Source organism: Mobula birostris, chromosome 8, assembly GCF_030028105.1.
Source record: "Mobula birostris isolate sMobBir1 chromosome 8, sMobBir1.hap1, whole genome shotgun sequence".
In the NCBI taxonomy this organism is placed as follows: Eukaryota; Metazoa; Chordata; class Chondrichthyes; order Myliobatiformes; family Myliobatidae; genus Mobula; species Mobula birostris.
Genome location: NC_092377.1, coordinates 109,695,039 through 109,717,172, shown reverse-complemented (window position 1 = coordinate 109,717,172; position 22,134 = coordinate 109,695,039). Strand labels below are relative to the sequence as shown.

The window sequence follows — 22,134 nt, the reverse complement described above, 5'->3', positions numbered from 1 at the left end:
CATGACCCATTTCTCTACCTACCTTGATATAATTTGTAGACTTGGCCATGTAATTACTTCTTCATCCAGATCATTAAAGTGACAAGTTGTAGTCCTGACACCAACCCCTGAATTTCACTAGTCACTAGCAGCCATCCTGAAAAGAACCCCATTATCTCCACTCTCTGGCTTCTGCCAGGTGTGAAGTGTGAATCTTCTATCCAAGCTAGTACCTTGTCTCTAGCACCATGGGCCCTTATCTTGTTTAGCAACCTTGTATACAGCACCTTGTCAAAGCCTTCTGAAGATCCATGTTAATGGCATCCACTGACTCGCCTTTGTCTAATTTGCTTGTTACTTCTCAAAGAATTCCAACAGATTTGTCTGGAAAGATCTCCCTTTTGATTGCTGCCGGAGAAGGAATCTGTGAGTGGCCTATTGCTGTATGACTCACTGTGGCAGGTGGGTAGGCCTCTCTGCCTCATGTGGTGACCCTCGCCTTCAATGAATGTTGGTGATATTGTAGGATGGTACAGTGGTTCTGCATTTATGGATTGGACTATCGCGTTTATGAACTGTGGATTTTTTTTCAGACTTATGGTTTTTATATTGTGCTTTTTTTTTTAAAATCACTAATTCCTTTTCCGTTCTGTTGTTTGAGGGGCAAGTGCTTGAGTGTTGATGTTCTGTTTGTCAGGGGAGGGGTTGTTTTTTGGGGATTGTCTGTGTTCCATTTTGTGTGGGGGGAGGGGAGTTTTGGGGGTTGATGATGTGGATGCCATTTTTTTTAGGGGGGGTGGGTTTGATGTTTCTCTCTGAACAACTTTCATGTTCTTACTTTGTTTCGTGGTTATCTGGAAAAGACAAATTTCAGAGTTGTATATGGATACATGCCTTGATAATAAATGAACCTTTGAACCCTTAATACGGCCATGCTGACTTTTCCCGATTTCGTCATACATTTCTAAGTACTCCAAAATCAATTCTAAAATCTCATCAGCCGCAAGGGCCAAGATAACCAGCCTATAATTTTGACTTTTATTTCCCTCCTTTATTAAATGGGTGTGTCGCATTAGCAATTTTGCAGTACTCTGGGATCCTCTCCAACTCCAGTAAGGTTATTACTTATGCCTCCATAATCTCTTCAGTGACCTCTTTCATAACTCTGGAGTGTAGCAGGTGATTTAGGCCTTTCAGTTTCCCCAGCGCTTTCACCTTAGTATTTACACTCAGCTCTTCCCCTTTCATGAATTTCTAACACATTGCTGGCATCCTCCACTGTGAAGACTGAGGCAAAGTGCTTATTTAGCCATTCTGTCTTTTCCCTGTTCCCCATTATTATTTCTCCAGTGTCATTTTCCAACAATGCAATGTCCACTCTAACCTCTCTCTTACCCTTTATGCATCGAAAACTACATCAAGGTATTATTGGCTAATTTATCCTCGTATTTTTCCTTTTTCCTGCTTATAACTTTCTTAAAAGGTGTCCTCTGTTGGCTTTGAAATGCTTGCTGATTCTCAGGTTCCCATAAGTCTTTGCCATATTGCATGCCTTCTCTTTTACTTTTACTGATGTACACAGGTTGTGAGTTCTGTAACTAGAAGAGATATTAAGTAAAAGAGTTAAGTAATTTTTGAACTATGTAGTGAATGTTGGAGTTGCTTGAATGCCTTGTGATAAATAAAGATGCATCATCACCATCAGATAGTCACTGTCTTGTTTTAGCATGTGCTGCACTGAACTTATAACAGACCCCATCAATTATTCTCTGTCCCACAAGAGGTGGGACATCTGTCCTTTCACCTCAGTAACACACACAAGATGTTGGAGGAACTCAGGACGTCAGGCATCACCTATGGAAATGAATAAACAGTCGGCACTTCAACCATCAGGACTCTTCCCTTTCCAGCATCCGAAGGTCTAAACACATGTTCCAGGTGAACCAGCTTTTCATTTACACTTCTGATCAAGGGAACAGCGTTAGGTGTTTGCAGCTCTACAGTGGGGAGGAGAAACATCAATTTGGGGATCACTTTGTGGAGCACCCGCACATAGCTGCCTCCTTTAATTCTCCATCACATTCTTACCAATCTGTGGTCTCCTGCACTGTTACAGCAAGGCCCAATGCAAGCTCAAGGAACAACACCTCATCTTCTATTTGGACAGATTAAAGCTGATACTGAATTCCTTAACTTTAATAATTTCTTCTTTTTATTCTGTATCTGAACAGGCCATCTTTACCCATTATCCACTTATGATTTAGCCTTGGTTTTTGTTAAGGTAACCTGACTGTTAGTACAGCCAGACTATTCACAACACGTAACATAATGAAGCACAGTCACACTCTACTTGTCACATTACCCATTTGGTCTCATCCTCTATCAAAAATATTCCCATTATCTTTCGTATCCCTCCCTAGTCCTCTCTGCAATTGAAAAAAACTATTTGTTTTCTTTCTTTTACAGTTCTGATGAAGAGGCAACACCTCAAAGCATCCAACAATGGAAACGGAAATTACTGAAAACTCACTAACAAATATCTGTGGAAAAGGGGACAGAAATTCAAAGCGATGGACAAAATGACATGGGAAGCTATCGCTAAGAGTTGCTTTACATCTCACAAAATGCCGGAGGAACTCAGCAGGTCAGGTAGTATCTATGGAAAAGAGTACAGCTGGCGTTCTGGGCTGAGAACCTTCAGCCGGATGGGAGAAAAAGCCGAGTCACAGCAAGAAAGGTGGGGGGGGGGGGAAGAACCACATAATAAGTGATAAGTGAAAGCTGGACGAGTGAAGTAAAGAGCTGGGAAGTTGATTGGTGAAAGAGATACAGGGTGGGAGAAGGGGAAATCTGATAGGAGAGGACAAAAGGCCACAGAAGAAAAATGGGGAGGAACACCAGAGGGAGGTGATAGGCAGGTAAGGAGATGAGAGAGGGAATGGGGAGTGATGAAGGGGGGGACATTACTAGAAGTTTGAGAGATTCCCTCTTCTCTAGCCCTGTATCTCTTTCATCAATCACATTCCCTGCTCTTTCCTTCATTCCTCCCCCCTCCAGGTTTCACCTATCACCTTGTTTCTTCCTCCCCTCCCCCCACTTTCTTACTCTGATTCCTCATCTTAATTTTTCAATCCTGCTGGAGGGTCTTGGCCCAAAACATCGACTGTACTCTTTTCCATAGAAACTGCCTGACCTGCTAAGTTCCTCCAGCATTTTGTGTGTTAATTCGATTTTCAGCATCTGCAGATTTTCTTGTTTGCTTTACATCACGTTCCAGATTCGAAACATATCCCAACTTTCCAAACAGAATGATCTAGGCAGGGCAGGAAAATAATTCTTCAGTTTTCAGAGACAGCAGAAGAATGGGATTGACTGACTGCAGTAAGGGAAGCAGATATAGATTCTGGGCCCCATAATGCCCACTACACAATAGCTCGATCCTCTGTCAGTGAAACAGGCAACTTTACACACCTTAATGAACCTTACAGACTTAATCATTTTAAGTGAGTGTTAATCATATGTGCAAACAATATTTTACTTTACAGTCATTTACTTTAAAGCACACTTACTGAATTTTTAAAATATTTTAATGATTTAAACATTATCCTTAACAGTGCAAACTGTGTTTAGTAACAACCTTCCGATCAAGCAATGGCAGGACTCCTCGCTGTGTTGACTCCATTGAGGACCATTCATTTCATGGCAGCTTTGAGTCTCTCTCCAACATTCTCCCAGTTGATAACATTCCAGATAGCTTTTAGATAGTCACCCCTGACATTCTTGTACTGCAGATAGTATGCATGCTCCCACACATCTATTCCAAGTAGAGGGCATAGACCTGAAACACAAACATGAGTCAATCCCTTTCCCTCATGTTACACTTCTCTTAATTTTTTTTTAATGCAGGAATATAAACTAGATAGTTGCTTAGATGGTAAACTGAGCCCAGTGGTCTTTTTTCCCTGTTTTTACTTCTCCATCGCCCCCTCACAGCTACCCCTAACCCAGCCTGTACTGTCACACCCTACAAACATCCAGTAGGTCCCTGACTGCACTACCCCCAGCAACCAGCTCTGTATCCTCACCAACTTCCCGCCACCCTGTTACCTACCTCTTTCCTATACAGTATTACCCTCTCCTTTCACTTTAGCATGCCCCTCCTTTCACCTTTGTCCAATCCCTCTGACATGCAGACTTCTCTTTGAAATCATGCAAGGCCTTTCCTACAAATATGCCTTTTTCATCTTGCTTCCAACTATTTCTCCTCCCCTTGTTCTGCAAACTCCTCTTCCCTCTTCTCCACATGCCCTCCCTCCCTCATTTGTGTGGGAATATGCACATGGGCATGTGCGCATACCCTTTCACTTTCCTCTCACCCCATTCTCCCCTCCCTTGCAGGCCCCAGCACCCGCTGCCTTAATGCCAGGTGTACATTTTTCCTTTAAATCACTTCCTTCTGCCTTCCTATCTATGATCTACATAATTAATACATTCTTTCCTTTGTCATACTCGGCGTTCTGCAATAGAGAAAATCAGAATTTACTCAGGCACTTCAAACAGAAAATCAGTGAATTGCTGTACAGCAAATAATGCCTTGGACAATCATTTAGGCATTCTCAATTTAAACTGTGCAGGGGCAAGTAATGATGAAAAATAGATAAGCAGTGACTAACCTATCACACTGCAAACACTCAGCAGGCCAGGCAATACCTGTGAAGAGTTCTGATGAAAAAACATTGGCTAGATATGTTTCATTGAGTCTAGCCAGGGAGAAGGTAGGACCACTGAAGGTCAAAGGAAGGAGTTTATGCCTGGAACCAACCAAAGTGGAAGAGTTACTAACTGAGTTTTCATTGATATTCAATAAGCAGATGGAGGAGAGCAAGACCATAGAGGTGTAAAGTTCATATCTTGATTGTGATCACGGTTTGGGTCTCTGGGTCTCTTAAAGATATCGGACCACTGGAAAAGGGGGGGGAGGGGGTCAGTGGGGTTGGCAAAGAAATGACAGGCAAACTCAACAAGTATGCATTTTGCATCAGTCTTTCCTGTGGAAGACAACAGCAGAATGCCAGAAATTTGAGAAGGTTCAGGGGGGCAGAAGTGAGTGCAGTTTCTATTACTAAGGAGAAGGTGCTTGGGAAGCTGAAATGTTGAAGTCAACTAGTCCAGATGGTCCAGGGTTCTGAAGGAGGTGGCTGAAGAGGTTGTAGAGGCAATAGTAATCTTTCAAAAACCACTAAGTTTTGGAATGGTTCTGGAGGGCTGGAAAATTGCAAATGTCACTTCACTCTTCAAGAAGGGAGGGAAGCAAAAGACAGGAAACTACAGGCCAGTTAGCTTGACTTCAGTGTTGGGAAGATGTTGGAGTCCATCAGCAAAGTGTTCTAATGAAAAAATATTGCTGTTAAAATATGTTGTAATCCTTTGAGGAAATAACAGGCAGCATAAAGGAAAGTCAGTGGATGTTGGTTACTTGAATTTTCAGAAGGGCTTTGACAAGGTGCCAAACATGAGACTGTGGAACAAGATAAGAGCCCATGGTATTATGGGAAAGATACTAACATGGATAGCAGATTGGCTGGCTGGCAGGAGGCAAAGACTGGGAACAAAGGGGACCGTTGGTAACTAGTGGTGTTCTGCAAGTCAGTGACATCTATCAAATATTGAAAGGCCCAGATAGAGTGGACATGGAGAGAATGTTTTCTATAGTAGGGGAGTCTAAGACCAGAGGGTACAGCCTTAGAATACAAGGATGTCTATTTAAAAACAGAGACGAAAATGAATTTCTTAATAAATTTCTATATATGTACAATGGAGAGCATACTGACTGGTATGGAGTCTTCAATGTACAAAATTGCTAGAGGGTGCAGAGGGTTATGGACTCAACTAGCTCTATCCCGGGCACAACCCTCCCCACCATCAGGGACATCCTCGAGAGGTGGCGCCTCAAGAAGGCAGAGTACATCATTATGGACCCTCATCATCCAAGATGTGCCCTCTTCTTATTACTGTATTCAGGGAGGCTGTCCAGGAGCCTGAAGAGCCACTATCAATGATGTAGAAACGGTTTCTTCCCGTACTGTTGCCACAAAACAAAACATTTCACATCATATATCTGCGATATGTTTTGACTAACCTGTTGTTCCTTGCAGTGGGTCTTGATTGGGACATGCTGCAAGCTGTAACCTTCCCGAACTCTTGTTGTATCCCAGCCATCCCCATCCTGAGCCTTGAACCCCCAGTGAAATTGTGGACATCATCTCCTTAAATTTCTCAAAGGAGCCAAAGTCTCGTTTGATGATTTCCATTAGCTGTCCTGTATAACAAAGTTCTGGAGTTAAGAACCACTAACACCAACGTTGTTTCTCACAAAAGAATTTACAAGGCCACATTAAGGAACGTTAGTATTTCAAATGTCTTGGGCATTTTAGAAGATTGAATAAGAATGTTTCATATTTGATTAACATCACCTGTAGTTTTCACTATTTCTTCCCAATGAACCCAACCTCAGAGAAAGAGGGCACAACTACAGCTTCAAAATACAAAATGTACATAAGTGATAAAATAACCTGCATAATTAATTTTGATAAACCTAGAACAGAACAGAACTCAACAGGCCATCTGGCCCACAAAGTGCCAATCTTAATGCCAATTTATACTAAATGACATCTTCCTCTGTATTATCCATATCCCTCCATATATGTCTATCTAAAAGTCTCTTGAACTCCACAAAATGCCTGATTCCACTATGATAATCCATTCCTTCCAGACACCTACACGCTGAATAAAAATATTTGCCCCCAACCTTAAAAGCATATCCCCTGAAGTTGGACATTAAAACTCTGGAGAAAACATTCTGACCATCGTCTCTGTCTGTCTCTCATAATCTTATAAACCTCTATCAGATCTTCCCTTGGCCTCCAAACTCTCTAGAGAACAACACAAGTTTGTCCAACCTTTGCTAATAGCTCACATCCTCAAATCCGGACAGCACCCCAGTCAACCTCCCCTGAAAAGCAGCATCCACAGATGCTCACCACCCAGGCCATGCTCTTTTCTTGCTGCTGCCATCAGGTAGAAGGTACAGGAGCCCCAAGACTCTCACCACCAGGTTCAAGAACAGCTACTACCCCTCAACCATCAGGCTCTTGAATAAAAGGGGAAAACTACACTCACTCTATTGTCTCACCTTAAGGGCTCTTGATCTTGTTATTTCATGCTCTCATTATTTATTGCTATTTATTTATATTTGCATTTGCACAGATTGTTGTTCACTGATCCTGTTTACAGTTACTGTTCGACAGATTTGAGAAGTCTGCCCATAGGAAAAAGAATTTCGAAGTTGTGTGATGTGTATGTACTCTGATATAAATTTTGCTTTGAACTTCGCACCCTTTCTACTGTCTCCACACCCTTCCTATAATGGAGCGACCAAAACTGCATACAATATTCCAAGAGCAATCCAACTAAAGTTTCTACAGTTGCATCATGACTTCTTCACTCTTATAAGCAAATTGCTGACTTTCAAATACAGATGCGATCATGATACGTGATCATCCCTTGCTAATTCATCGCAGTGCATAACAAATTACATTTCACTGCCTGCATTTTTGAATTTCAAGTAATCAACACATGCCTTCTTTTATGTGGATTATATGTGTACATGGGGAAGTTCATTTCTACAGAAATTGGGATTGATCTTTGGGGAATGGTTGAATATGTAAGACAGCAAACACAGGATTTCAGATTTCAGGAAAGTATATGGTCATGCACTTTGGTAGAAGGAGTAAAGGCGCAGACAATTTTCAAAAGCCAGAAATAGGAGGGGCTAAGAGACTTGAGAGTGCTCATGCAGGATTCCCTAAACATTAACTTGTAGGCCAGGTTGGTGGTAAAGTAGGCAAATGCAATGTTAGCATTAATTTCGAGAGGACTAGAATGTAGTTTTATAGGCATCCGTTACTCTCGTGAGACCATGGATTTGTGCCTTGGAAGGTTTCCAGGGCACAGGCCTGGGCAAGGTTGTATGGAAGACCAGCAGTTGCCCATGCTGCAAGTTTCCCCTCTCCACACCACCGATGTTGTCCAAGGGAAGGGCACTAGGACCGATACAGCTTAGCACCGGTGTCATCGCAGAGCAATGTGTGGTTAAGTGCCTTGCTCAAGGACACAACACGCTGCCTCAGCGGAGGCTCGAACTAGCGACCTTCAGATCTCTAGGCCAACGTCTTAACTATTTGGTCACAGGCCAACACACTAGAATATAAAAGCAAGGGTATAATGCTGAGGCTTTATAAGGCACTGGTCAGGCCTCACTTGGGAGCATTGTGAACAGTTTTGGGCCCATTACTTGACAAAGTCATAGTCATACTTTATTGATCCCGGGTGAAATTGGTTTTCGTTACAGTTGCACCATAAATAATTAAATAGTAATAAAACCATAAATAGTTAAATAGTAATATGTAAATTATGCCAGGAAATAAGTCCAGGACAAGCCTATTGGCTCAGGGTGTCTGACCCTGCAAGGGAGGAGCTGTAAAGTTTGATGGCCACAGGCAGGAAAGACTCCTATGACGCTCTGTGTTGCATCTCGGTGGAATTAGTCTCTGGCTGAATGTACTCCTGTGCCCAACCAGTACATAATGTACTGGATGGGAGACATTGTCCAAGATGGCATGCAACTTGGACAGCATCCTCTTTTCAGACAGCACCGTCAGAGAATGTGCTGGCATTGGAGAGGGTCCAGAAGAGGTTCTTGGGAATGATTCCAAGAATGAAAGGGTTAATGGATGAGGAGTATTTCAGGGCCTGTACATGCTGGAATTTAGACAAATGAGCGGGATCTCACTGAAACCTATCAAGTATTGAAAGGCTTAGATAGAGTGGATGTGGAGAGGATGTTTCCAATAGTGGGGGAGTCTAGGACCAGAGGGCACATCCTCAGAATAGAACGACATCCCTTTAGAACAGAGTTGGGGAGGAATTTCTTTAGCCAGAGGGTGGGGAGTCTGTGTCACAGGTGTCTGTAGAGGCAAAGTCATTGGGCTGCATGGTAGCATAGTGATTAGCACAATGCTTTACAGTACAGGCAACCTGGGTTCAATTCCCACCACCGTCTGAAAGGAGTTTGTATGTTCTCCCCGTGACTGCGTGGGCTTCCTCTGGATGTTCCGGTCTCTTCCCACAGTCCGAAGACATACCGGTTAGTAGGTTAATTGGTTACTATCAATTGTCCCGTGATTCGGCAGGATTAAATTGGGGGATTGTTGGGTGGCGTGGCTCAAAGGGCTGTAAGGGCCTAATCCGCGCTATATCTCAATAAATAAATAAAGTTGAAGTGGAGTTAGCAAGGTTCTTGATTAGTAAGGGCATCAAAGTTTACAGAAGTAAGGCAGGAGAATGGGGTTGAGAGGGACAATAAATCAGCCATGATGGAATGGCTGAGCACTCTCGATGGGCCGAATGACCTAATGCTGCTCCTACGTCTTATGGTCTTATTATGAACTGGAGGTCTTAGGATAATCTCAATAGGAATACAGAAAATGCTAGAGGAACACAGCAACACAGGCAAGATCTATGGAGGGAAATGGACAGTCAATGTTTCACCTTGAGATACTTTATCAGGACTGGAAAGAAAAAGGGTCATGTAAAAGGTAGGAGCAGGGGGTGGAGCAAGAGCTGGCAGGAGATAGGTGAATCCAGGTGAGGAGGATGACGGACATACGGGAGAGGGAGAGAGTAGGAATGATGCAAGAAGCAGACAGATGGTTGGCGGAAGTGACAAAGTGCTAAAGAGAGCAAAAGATAATAGACAATATGTGCAGGTGTAGGCCAGTCGGCCCTTCGAGCCAGCACCGCCATTCACTGTGATCATGGCTGATCATCCACAATCAGTATCCAGTTCTTGCCTTATCCCCATAACCTTTGATTCCGCTATCTTTAAGAGCTCTATCCATCTCTTTCTTGAAAGTATCCAGAAACTTGGCTTCACAGCCTTCTGGGGCAGAGCATTCCATATATCCACCACTCTCTGAGAGAAAAAGTTTTTCCTCAACTCCGCTCTAAATGGCCTACCCCTAATTCTTAGACTGTGGCCTCTGGTTCTGGACTCACCCATCAGCGGGAACATGCTTCCTGCCTCCAGCGTGTCCAATCCCTTAATAATCTTATATGTTTCAATAAGATCCCCTCTCAGCCTTCTAAATTCCAGAGTATACAAGCCCAGTCGCTCCAATCTTTCGACATATGACAGTCCTGCCATCCCAGGAATTAACCTTGTGAACCTACGCTGTACTCCCTCAATAGCAAGAATGTCCTCCCTCAAATTTGGAGACCAAAACTGCACACAGTACTCCAGTTGAATGCAGCAGGCCAGGCAGCATCTCTAGGAAGAGGTACAGTCGACGTTTCAGGCCGAGACCCTGTCCTGACGAAGGGTCTCAGCCTGAAACATCGACTGTACCTCTTCCTAGAGATGCTGCCTGGCCTGCTGCGTTCACCAGCAACTTCAATGTGTGTTGCTTGAATTTCCAGCATCTGCAGAATTCCTCGTGTTTGCACAGTACTCCAGGTGTGGTCTCACCAGGGCCCTGTACAGCTGCAGAAGGACCTCTTTGCTCTTATACTCAATTCCCCTTGTTATGAAGGCCAGCATGCCATTAGCTTTCTTCACTGCCTGCTGTACTTGCATGCTTGCTTTCAGTGACTGATGTACAAGAACACCTAGATCTCGTTGTACTTCCCCTTTTCCTAACTTGACTCCATTTAGATAATAATCTGCCTTCCTGTTCTTACCACCAAAGTGGATAACCTCACATTTATCCACACTAAACTGCATCTGCCATGCATCTGCCCACTCACCCAGCCTGTCCAAGTCAGCCTGCATTCTCATAACATCCTCTTCACATTTCACACTGCCACCCAGCTTTGTGTCATTGGCAAATATGCTAATGTTACTTTTAATTCCCTCATCTAAATTATTAACATATATTGTAAACAGCTGCGGTCCCAGCACTGAACCCTGCGGTACCCCACTGGTCACCGCCTGCCATTCCGAAGGGGACCCGTTAATCACTACTTTCTGTCAGCCAGCCAATTTTCAATTCATGTCAGTACTCTGCGCCCAATACCATGTGCCCTAATTGTGCCCACTAATCTCCTATGTGGGAATTTATCAAAGGCTTTCTGAAAGTCCAGGTACAGTATATCCACTGCCTCTCCCTTGTCCATTTTCATAGTTACATCCACAAAAAATTCCAGAAGATTAATCAAGCATGATTTCCCGTTCCTAGACTCGGACCAATCCTGTTACTGCTACCCAGATGTGTCGTAATTTCATCTTTTATAATTGACTCCAGCATATTTCCCACCACCGACGTCAGGCTAACCAGTCTATAATTCCCTGTTTTTTCTCTTCCTCCCTTCTTGAAGAGAGAGACAACATTAGCCACCCTCCAATCCACAGGAACTGATCCTGAATCTATAGAATATTGGAAAATGATTACCAATGCGTCGACGATTTCTAAAGCCACCTCCTTAAGTACCCTGGGATGCAGACCATCAGGTCCCGGGGACTTATCAGCCTTCAGACCCAACAGCCTATCCAACACCATTTCCTGCCTAATATAAACTTCCTTCAGTTCATCCATTACCCTAGGTCCTTTGGCCACTATTATATCTGGGAGATTGTTTGTGTCTTCCTTAGTGAAGACAGATCCAAAGTACCTGTTCAACTCATCTGCCATTTCCTTGTTCCCCATAATAAATTCACCCGCTTCTGTCTTCAAGGGCCCAATTTTGGTCTTAACTATTTTTTTCCTTTTCACATACCTAAAGCAGCTTTTACTATCCTCCTTTATATTCTTGGCTAGTTTACCTTCGTACCTCATTTTTTCTCCGCGTATTGCCTCTTTAGTTACCTTCTGTTGCTCTTTAAAAGTCTCCCAATCCTCCGGCTTCCCACTCGTCTTTGCTATGTTATACTTCTTCTCTTTTATTTTTATACTGTCCATTACTTCCCTTGTCAGTCACGGCCTCCCCTTACTCCCCTTAGGATCTTTCTTCCTCTTTGGAATGAACTGATCCTGCACCTTCCGCATTATTCCCAGAAACATTTGCCATTGCTATTCCACTGTCATCCCTGCTAGGGTATTGTTCCATTGAACTTTGGCCAGCTCCTCCCTCATAGCTCCATAGTCCCCTTTGTTCAACTGTAATACTGACACTTCTGAGTTTCCCTCCTCCCTCTCAAATTGTAGATTAAAACTTACCATACTCTGGTCACTACCTCCTAATGGCTCCTTTACCTCGAGGTCCCTGATCGAATCCAGTTCACTGCACAACACTAAATCTAGAATTGCGTTCTCTCTGGTAGGCTCCAGTACAAGCTGTTCTAAGAATCTATCTCGGAGGGACTCCACAAACTCCCTTTCTTGGGGTCCAGTACCAACCCGATTCCTCCAGTCTACCTGCATGTTGAAGTCCCCCGTAACAACTGTAGCATTACCTTTGCGACATGCCAATTTTAACTCTTGATTTAACTTACACCCTCCATCCAAACTACTGTTTGGGGGCCTGTAGATAACTCCCATTAGGGTCTTTCTACCCTTAGAATTTCTCAGCTCTATCCATACTGACTCTACGTCTCCTGATTCTATGTCCCCCATCGCAAGGGACTGAATATCATTCCTCACCAACAGAGCCACCCCACCCCCTCTGCCCATCAGTCTGTCCTTTCCATAGGACATATATCCTTGAATATTCATTTCCCAGGCCCTGTCCACTTGAAGCCATGTCTCTGTTATTCCCACAACATCATACTTACCAATTTCCAACTGTGCCTCAAGCTCATCCACTTTATTTCTTATACTCCGTGCATCCATATACAATATTTTTAATTCATTACTCCCCTCACCTCCCATATCAATTCCTATTTCACTTGGCCATGGAATAAAGGGAGGTGTAATAATGGGGAGGGGAAAAAGGGGTGATGTGAAAAAAAAGATTAGCTATACTTGTAACATATACATCAAGACAAAGAGGAGTGGCTACGGGAAGGTAGAGAAATTGAAGCTCATGCCATCAGATTTGGGACTACCAACACAGAAAATGAGGTGCTGCTCCTTTAATCTGCATCTAGCCTCAACTCGGCTGGAGAGGAAGCTGTGAGGAGACATATCAGTGAGGGAATGGGAATTAAAATTGCCAGCAACCAGGCGATCCTGGCTATGACAGTGATGGTGTGAAAGTGCTCTGGAAAAAAAACATTCCCCAACTGGCATCAGGTTTCACTGATGTAGAGTAGGCCAGCAGTCCCCAACCACCGGGCCGCGGACCGGTACCGGGCCGCAAAGCATGTGCTACCGGGCCGCGAGGAAACGATATGATTTGGCGATATGAGTCAGCTTCACCTTTCCTCATTCCCTGTCACACCCACTGTTGAGCCATTACACATGCGAAGTCATTACCGGCGCGTCATCCATGTCAGCGCGGGAATGAGATCAACTCCTCGAGCTTTCAAATGACGGTGGGCTGAAAAGTATGTTTGACATAACACCTCTGAGGACATTCTGGATCAAAGTCAAGGCTAAATATCCTGAGATAGCCACGAAAGCACTGAAAACGTTGCTTCCATTTCCAACATATCTCTGCAATGAATGCAACGAAAACTAAATTGTAGAATAGACTGGACATAAGGAATCCCCTTCGAGTATCGCTGTCTCCCATCACCCCTCGATGGGACCGTGTTGTTGCAGAAAAACAAGCCCAGGGCTCCCACTGATTCAGCGATATTGGTGTGTTGCAATGATTTTATATGTTCATACGGGGAAAATATGTGCTGTGTGTTTAATATCCAAATGTTACTTAAAATATTATGATGCTATTGACTTATAAAACCACATAACAATTACAGCACGGAAACAGGCCATCTCTGCCCTTCTAGTCCATGCCGAATGCTACTCTCACCTAGTCCCACCGACCTGCACTCAGCCCATAACCCTCCATTCCTTTCCTGTCCATATACCTATCCAATTTTTCTTTAAATGATAATATCGAACCTGTCTCTACCACTTCTACTGAAAGTTCGTTCAACACTTACTTCAAGCTCCCCGTCCTCCCCTGATAATTGACTTATCACTATATTCATGCAAGGAAAATATGCGCTGTGTGTTTAATATTAAATTTGTGAGATAAACCCTTTTAGAAACGAAATTGAGTGTACTAGCTAAGCATCACCTATATTCCAGTCGTGATTAACACCCCCACTCCCCCCGAACAGAATCACCAAAAACGATTTGCAGAGAGAAAAAAAAATAATCGGCAAGTACACGCATGCACAGGTCACGCAAGCGCACTGGTGCCCGCGCTAGGCTTCATGGTCATTGTAGTCTTTCTCTGGGTAAACACAACGTATTTGACTACTACTCTTGTCTGTTGGCAACCCTACTCCCCCCCCACCTGGGTCGGCCGGTCCGCAAGAATATTGTCAATATTAAACCGGTCCGCACTGCAAAAAAGATTGAGGACTCCTAGAGTAGACTGTACAATCAAGTGATAGCAATGCATTCCATGTGAAGGGCTGCCTCACCTGAAAGGACAGTTTAGGGCCCTAAATGGTAAACAAGGAGATGGAGTAAACGCAAGTGTAACACTTAGCAGAGTTGCAGAGATAAATGCCTGGAAGAGAATTAATTCCGTACTCTACCTTAAGCTGAAAAGGAAGTGGTTTTAGGCATTAAACTAACACTCTGATCCATGTTTCTGGGACTACAGTAAACTCACACTTTTAGTGGGGTGACAAAATACAGGCAACTCTCCTATTTAGGATCAGGAAAGCTCTTAACATCAAGAAAAGATCAATGTGACCAAAAACATGACTAAACCACAGGACAAAGCTTTGGTTTACAGATCATCAGCTTGGGTACATTAGTGGTTCTCTTGCCCAAAATGTTCCAGGTCATATATAGCAGCGGTCCCCAACTACCAGGCCACGAGGAAACGATATGAGTCAGCTGCACCTTTCCTCATTCCCTGTCACGCACTGTTGAACTTGAACACAGGGTTGCCAACTGTCCCGTATTTGCTGGGACATCCTGTATATTGGGCTAAATTGGTTTGTCCCATACGGGACCACCCTTGTCCCGTATTCCCCCTAAGGTACAGCGTTCCTATGAAACCTTTCCTGCTGAAATGGCGTGAAGTGAAGCAATTACCATTAATTTATATGGGAAAATTTTGGAGCGTTCCCAGACCCAAAAAATAACCTACCAAATCATACCAAATAACACATAAAACTGAAAATAACACTAACGTATAGTAAAAGCAGGAATGATATGATAAATACACAGCCTATATAAAGTAGAAATAATGTATGTACAGTATAGTCAGGAAGATGAAGGCAAAACCGATTTGTGGGGAAAAAAAATTGGCACATACGCGCATGCACACATCACACATGCACACACAGGTGCCCGCACAAGGCTTCATGGTCATGGTAGTCTTTCCTGGGGTAAAGTGTCCTGGGATTTGACTGCTACTCTTGTCCCTTATTTAGGAGTGAGAAAGTTGACAACCCTAACTGTAAAAGACATGCAGAGGTGAGTTTAACCCTACTTGAACACCAACCCACCGCCCCCCCCCCCGCCCCCGGGTCGGCCGGTCCGCAGGAGTATGTCAATATTAAACCGGTCCGCGGTGCAAAAAAAGGTTGGGGACCCCTGATATATAGTACTTTCAGACGGTAAATATATCAAAGGGAAAAATTGCACTACATACAGTACATATTCTATAAATGGATTTGTAATATAATTAACAATGTACTTATTAATTCATTATTTTAAAAGCTAAATGTGCTTAGCTATTTGAACACAAACACTTTAAGTTATGTGAAAGTGCTTATAACATTTCCACAAATCATACCTACCAGCAGGCTCCCCTCCTCCACTTGGAGACAGATTGGTCCAGAAGATAGAGTGATTAATATGACCGCCACCATTAAATCGCAATGCAGGTTGTAAAGCAATCTGGGCTGTGACATCACCTAAAATATATTAAACAAGTTATTTAGATCAACTTATTTTACAAACAACTATTCACTTGTAAAAATGTATTCAATAAAAGCACTGGCACATCTTTCCTTAGTCCCTTTGCATCTCAGTCTCTTCATTCAAAAAAGTTAACCCTTTCATTTCTTCTACCAAAGTGCATGACCATACACTTCCTGATACTGTATTCCATCTGCCACTTCTTTGCCTATTCTCCTAATTTAAGGCTTTCTGTAGTCTCTGTACTCCCTCAAAACTACTTGCCCCATCACCTATCTTCATATTGTCTGCAAACTTTGCAACAAGCCATCAATTCCATCATCCAAGTCACTAACATAACATAAAATGAATCGATCCTAACACAGACCCTTCTGGACCATTACTAGTCAGCAGCAGCTAACCAGAAAAGGCTCCCTTTATTCCAATCTTTGCTTCCTGCCAGTCAGCCACTGCTTTTTCCATGCTAGAATCTTCCCTGTAATACCATGGGCTTGTAGCTTCTTAAGCAGCCTCATGTGTGTTACTTTGTCAAAGGCCTTGTGAAAATCCAAATATACAGTATGAACTGATTCTCCTTTGTCTATCCTGCTTGTTATTTCTTCGAAGAATTCCAATAGATTTGTCAGGCAAGATATTCCCTCGAGGAAAACATGCTGACATGAGAACTTGAGAAGACTTAATGGTTAGTATGTTAATTGATCATTCTAAATTATCTTGTGATTAGACCAGGATTAAATAGGTGGGTTGCTGGGCAGTGCAGTTCGTTGGGCTGGAAAGGCCTGTTCCAGCCCATAACTCAAAATAATTTTTTTTTTTAAAAATCAAGCTTCCATGTACACCGACTGGGGTATTCGAGCCTGTTTTCTCACTACTGTGGTCTGAGGTTCACAACTGCTTCAAAAGGGCAGCAATCACTCTAGTATGCAAGAGCCTCCTCCATGACCAAAGGCATAGCATCATATCTACCATGATGAGGTGTACTGAAAGATTGGGTATAAGACCACAAGACACAGGAGCAGAATTAGGCCATTCAGCTCATCGAGTCTTCTGCTATTCCATGATGGCTGATTTATTTTCCCTCTCGGCCCCAATCTCTTGCCTTTTCCCCATAACCTTTGATGCCTTTATTAGTCAAGGACCTATCAACTTCTACTTTAAATATGCTCAATAACTTAAGACTCCACAGCTGCCTGTGACAATGAATTCCACAGATACACTACCCTCTAACTGAGCAGACATCCTTCTATTCTGAGGCTGGTCCTGGACTCTCCCTCTTGTGGACACATCTCCTCCCTGACCAGTCTACCTGTTTGTTATGATTAGAGTTAACTCCAGGCTGATCAAGGACCTGGCCCTGCTACAATTTGCCTATCACAACAGTGGATGCAATCTCACTGACTCTCCACTCTGCTTTGGAACTCCTAGAGAACCACAATGCCTATGTCAGGCTACTGTTTATCTACTTCAGCTCAGCATTTAACACTACCATTCCCTAAGTGCTATTAACCAAGCTTCAAAACCTGGGCCTCTATACCTCCCTCTGCAATTAGATCCTCAATTTCCTCATCGGGAGACTACATACCGTGCAGATAAGTAATAACAGCTCCTGCTCACTGATAATCAACACAGGAGAATCTCAAGAATGTGTGTTTAGCTCACAGCTCTACTCTTCCTACATTCATGACTGTTTAGCTAAGTTCAGCTCAAAAGCTACCTGAAACTCACAGATAACATCACTGCTGTTGGTAGAATTTCAGAAAGTGATAAAGAGGCTTACAGGTGTGAGATATGGTGGCTGGTTGAATAGTGTTGCAACAACCATGTCACACCCAATGTTTTTAAGACCAAAATATTGATTGTGGACCAGGAAGGGGAGGTGAGGGGACACACATCAATCGTCATCGAGTGCCAGCAGCGGAGAGAGTCAACTGCATCAAGTTCCTGGGCATCTATATCTCAGAGGACCTATCCTAGGTCCAATATATTGGTGCAAACATGAAGAAGGCATGCCAACGGCTATACTTTATTAGGAATTTGAAGAGAATTGATGAATTTTATTTCAAAGGCATATGTCTATGATGTATGGTGAGGACATTCTGACTGGTTGCAAAAGAGCCTGGTATGGAGACTCCAATGCAGAATTGAAAAAGGCTGTAGAGGCTCATAGACTCAGCTTGCTCTATCACAAGCACAACCCTCAAGGACATCTCAACTGGCTGTAGCTCGACAAGGCCACATCTATCACTGATTACCCTCACCATCTGGGATGTGCTCTCTTCTTGCGACTACCATCAGGGAGAAGGTACAAGAATTTGAAGAACCAAACTCAACGATTCAGAAACAGTTCTTTTCCTCCACCATTAGATTTTTGAATGGTCCACAGACATTACCTCATTTTTCCTTCTTAGTGCGTATTTAGTCATGGAGTACTACAGTAAAGAAACAGGCCCTTCGGTCCATCTAGTCTGTGCTGAACTAGTGATCTACCTAGTCCCATCAACCTGTACCTGGACCATAGCCCTCCATACAGCCTCCCATCAATGTACCTATACAAAGTTCTCTTAAATGTTGTAATCGAACCTACATCCACCACTTGCTCAAGCAGCTTATTCCACAGTCTCACAACCCTCTGAGTGAAAGTCCTCACCCTTAAGCAGTTCACCCTTAGCCCTTAACCCATGACCTCTAGTTTAGGCTCACCTAACCTCAGTGGAAAAAGCCTACTTGTACTTACCCTATCTAAACTCATGATTTTGTACACCTCTATCAAATCTCCCCTCATTCTTCTATGCCCCAGGGAATAAAGCCTTAACTAATTCAATCTTTCCCCATTACTCAGCTCAAGTCCTGATAACATTCTTGTAACTTTTCTCTGTACTCTTTCAATCTTACTGACATCTTTTTTGAACGCAGATTACCAAAATTACCCACAATACTCCAAATTAGGCCTCGCCAACATCTTATACAACTTCAACACAACATCCCATCTTCTGTGCTCAATATATCGATTTATGAAGGCCAATGTGCCAAAAGCTTTCTTTCCAGCCCTATATACCTGTGATGCCACCTTCAAGGAATTATGGATATGTATTCCCAGATCCCTCTGTTCTACTGCACTCCTCAGTGCCTACCACTCATCATGTAGTCCTATCCTGGTTTGTCCTCCCAAAATGCAATACCTCTTACTTGTCTGCATTAAATTCCACCTGCCATTTTTCAGCACATTTTTCCAGCTCATCCAGATCTTGCTGCAAGTTTTCATAGTCTTCCTCACTGTCCATTACACCCCCATTCTTGATGTCATCCGAGATTTGCTAATCCAGTTTACCACAATATCATCCAGATTGTTGGTAAAGATAACAAACAACAATGAACCCAGCACCGATCCCTGCGGCACAACACTAGTTATCGCACTCCAGTCAGAGAGGCAACCATCTCCTACCACTCTCTGGCTTTTTCTGTGAAGCCAATGTCTAATCCAATATACCACCTCAACTTGAAAGTCAAGTGATTGAACCTTCATAACCAATCTCCCATGCAGGACCATGTCAAAGACCTTGCTAAGTTTCACGTACGCTGCATCTAAGTTCAAGTTCATTGTCATTCAACCATACACATGTATCTTGACAAAAGACACAACGTTTCTCTGGACCAAAGTGCACAGCACAATACATATAATTCACACACATAACACAGTCATATTACCACAACTAAATGAATAATAAAGCGCATATATAATACAAGTTAAAAAGTAAACAGTATAACTCTACTGGTGCTTCATACGTGATGCGACCTGGGTGGTGGCAGGGAGTTCAGTAGCCTTGTGACCTGGGGGAAGAAGTTGTTTCCCAATTGTTTTCCAATTGGTTCTTGTCCTAATGCTATGGTACCTCCTGTTGGATGGCAAGAGATTGTTGGACATGTGGCAGGAATCACTGACAAGGTTAAGGCCCTGTATAAGCAGGACTCATGTTAAATATTTTTAAAGGGTGGAAGAAAGACCCTGATAATCCCCTTGGCAGACCTCGCAATCCTTTGAAGGAACTTGCGGTCAGATGCCTTGCAATTCCCGTACCAGATGGTGATGCAGTTGGTCAGGACACTCCCGATAATGCTCCTGCACCACTGATTTCCTGATGAAAGAGGTGGTGTTGAGTGACCTGGTAAGATAGTCCACTATGTGCACTCTCAGAAATCTGGTGCTCCTAACCCTCTCCAAGGGGGAGCTGTGTATATGTAGTGAGGAGTGGTCAGCCTCTATCTTTGGTCTTGCCCACACTGAGTCTCAAGTTTTGTACTCACAGCATTCTACCAGCCTCTCTATCTCCTCTTAGTACGCCGTCTCATTGTTGTTGATGAGGCGAACCACTGCTGCGTCATCAGCGAACTTGATGATTCAATTGAACTGGACCTAACAATCAGTCATGCACAGCAGCGAGCTGAGCATGCAGTTCTGGGGAGCGCCAGCGTCAGCATGATGAAACTAGAGATGTTTCTTCCAACACAGACTGACTGTGGCCTTTCTATCAAATAGTCCAGGATCCAGTTACAGAGAGAAGTGCCTTCCACCACCTTGCCTTCAACTTTCCTGGTAATTACCTTGAAAAAGATTTATTAGACACGACCTACCACACACAAAGCCATGTTGACTACCCCTATTCAGGCCCTGGCTATCCAATTACTTATATATTTGGTTCCTTAGAATACCTTCCAATAAATTGCCCACTACTGATGTCAGGCTTACCGGCCTATAATTTCCTGGCTTATTCTTCGAGCCTTTCTTAAACAATGGAGCAACTTTAGTCATCCTCCAATCCTCCGGCAAGTCACCCGTGGTAAGGATGTTTTAAATATTTCTGCTAGGGCCCCTGCAGTTTCTGCAATAGCCTCACAGGGTCTGAGGGGTCATATTGTCAGGCCTTGGGGATTTATCCACCCTAACTTGTCTCAATGCAGCAAACTCCTCCTCTGTAATTTGTATAGAATCCAAGACTTCACTGCTGTTTGTCTCACTCCTATAAACTGTGCCCAACTTCTCAGTAAATACAGGTGAAAAAGATTTAAGCTCCATGCATAGATGGTCACACTGATCTTCCAGGCGACCAGCTTTGGCCTTTGCTATCCTTTTGCTCTTAAAATATCTGCAGAATCCCTTGGGATTCTCCTTCACCTTGTCAAACCAACTGCATCCCTTCTTTTAGCCCTCCTGATTTTGTTAAGTGTCCTCTTGCATTTGTTATACTCAAGTACCTCATTTGTTCCTACCTGCTAAGCACCTCCTCCTTTCTCAACTATGGCCTCAATATCTCTCGAAAACCAAGGTTCCCTAAACCTGTTATCCTTGCCTTTAATACCGACAGGAACTTAGAAGTTCTGTATTCTCAAGATTTCACTTTCAAAGGCTCCCACTTATCAAGTACACCTTTGCCAGAAATGTTCAAAGTTCAAAATGAAATTTATTATCAGATTACATGCAAGTTACATACAACCCTGAGATTCTTTGTATGCAGGCATACTTAGCAAACCTAGAGAACAATAACTGTAAACTATAACCATCTGGAACTGTTAACTGTAAACAAACTGTGCAAATTCAGATATAAATAAATAGCAATAAATAATAAGCAACAATATAAGAGTCCCTATATGTGTAGCTATCCCTTTTGTTCAAGAGTCTGATGTTTGAGGGGTAGTAACTGTTCTTGAACCTGGTGGTGCAAGTCCTGAGGCACTTGCACCTTCTACCTGATGCCGATAGTGAGAAAAGAGCATTGTCTGTGTGGTGAGGATCTGATAACTGATGCTGCTTTTCTATGGCAACATTTCATGTAAATGTGCTCAATGTTGGGAGGGATTTACCCATGATGTACTGGGCTGAATCCACTACTTTTTGTAGGATTTTCCACCCAAAGGGATTGGTGTTCCCATACCAGGCCATAATACAACCAGTCAGCACACTTTCCACCTCACATCTATAGAAGTTTGCCAAGGTTTTCGATGACATGCTGAATTACCACAGACTCCTGAGGAAGCAGAGGTGCTGTCGTGGTTTCATTGCAATAATATTTATATGGGTCCAGGATTGGTCCTCTGAGATAATGATATCTAGGAA

General features: G+C 43.2%; 1 protein-coding gene across 1 annotated transcript in view; it reads right to left on the bottom strand.

Annotated features, from left to right (window-relative positions):
* Nucleotides 1-3,548: 3,548 nt before the first annotated feature.
* sod2 (superoxide dismutase 2, mitochondrial) overlaps nt 3,549-22,134 on the bottom strand; it is a 51,342-nt gene continuing 32,756 nt past the window's right edge. The window contains exons 3-5 of the mRNA XM_072265951.1: nt 15,905-16,021; nt 6,119-6,298; nt 3,549-3,817 (exon numbers count right to left, since the gene is read on the bottom strand). Of these exons, the coding sequence (XP_072122052.1) occupies nt 3,672-3,817; nt 6,119-6,298; nt 15,905-16,021 (443 nt within the window). The 3' untranslated portion in view covers nt 3,549-3,671. The remainder of the gene's footprint in view (nt 3,818-6,118; nt 6,299-15,904; nt 16,022-22,134) is intronic.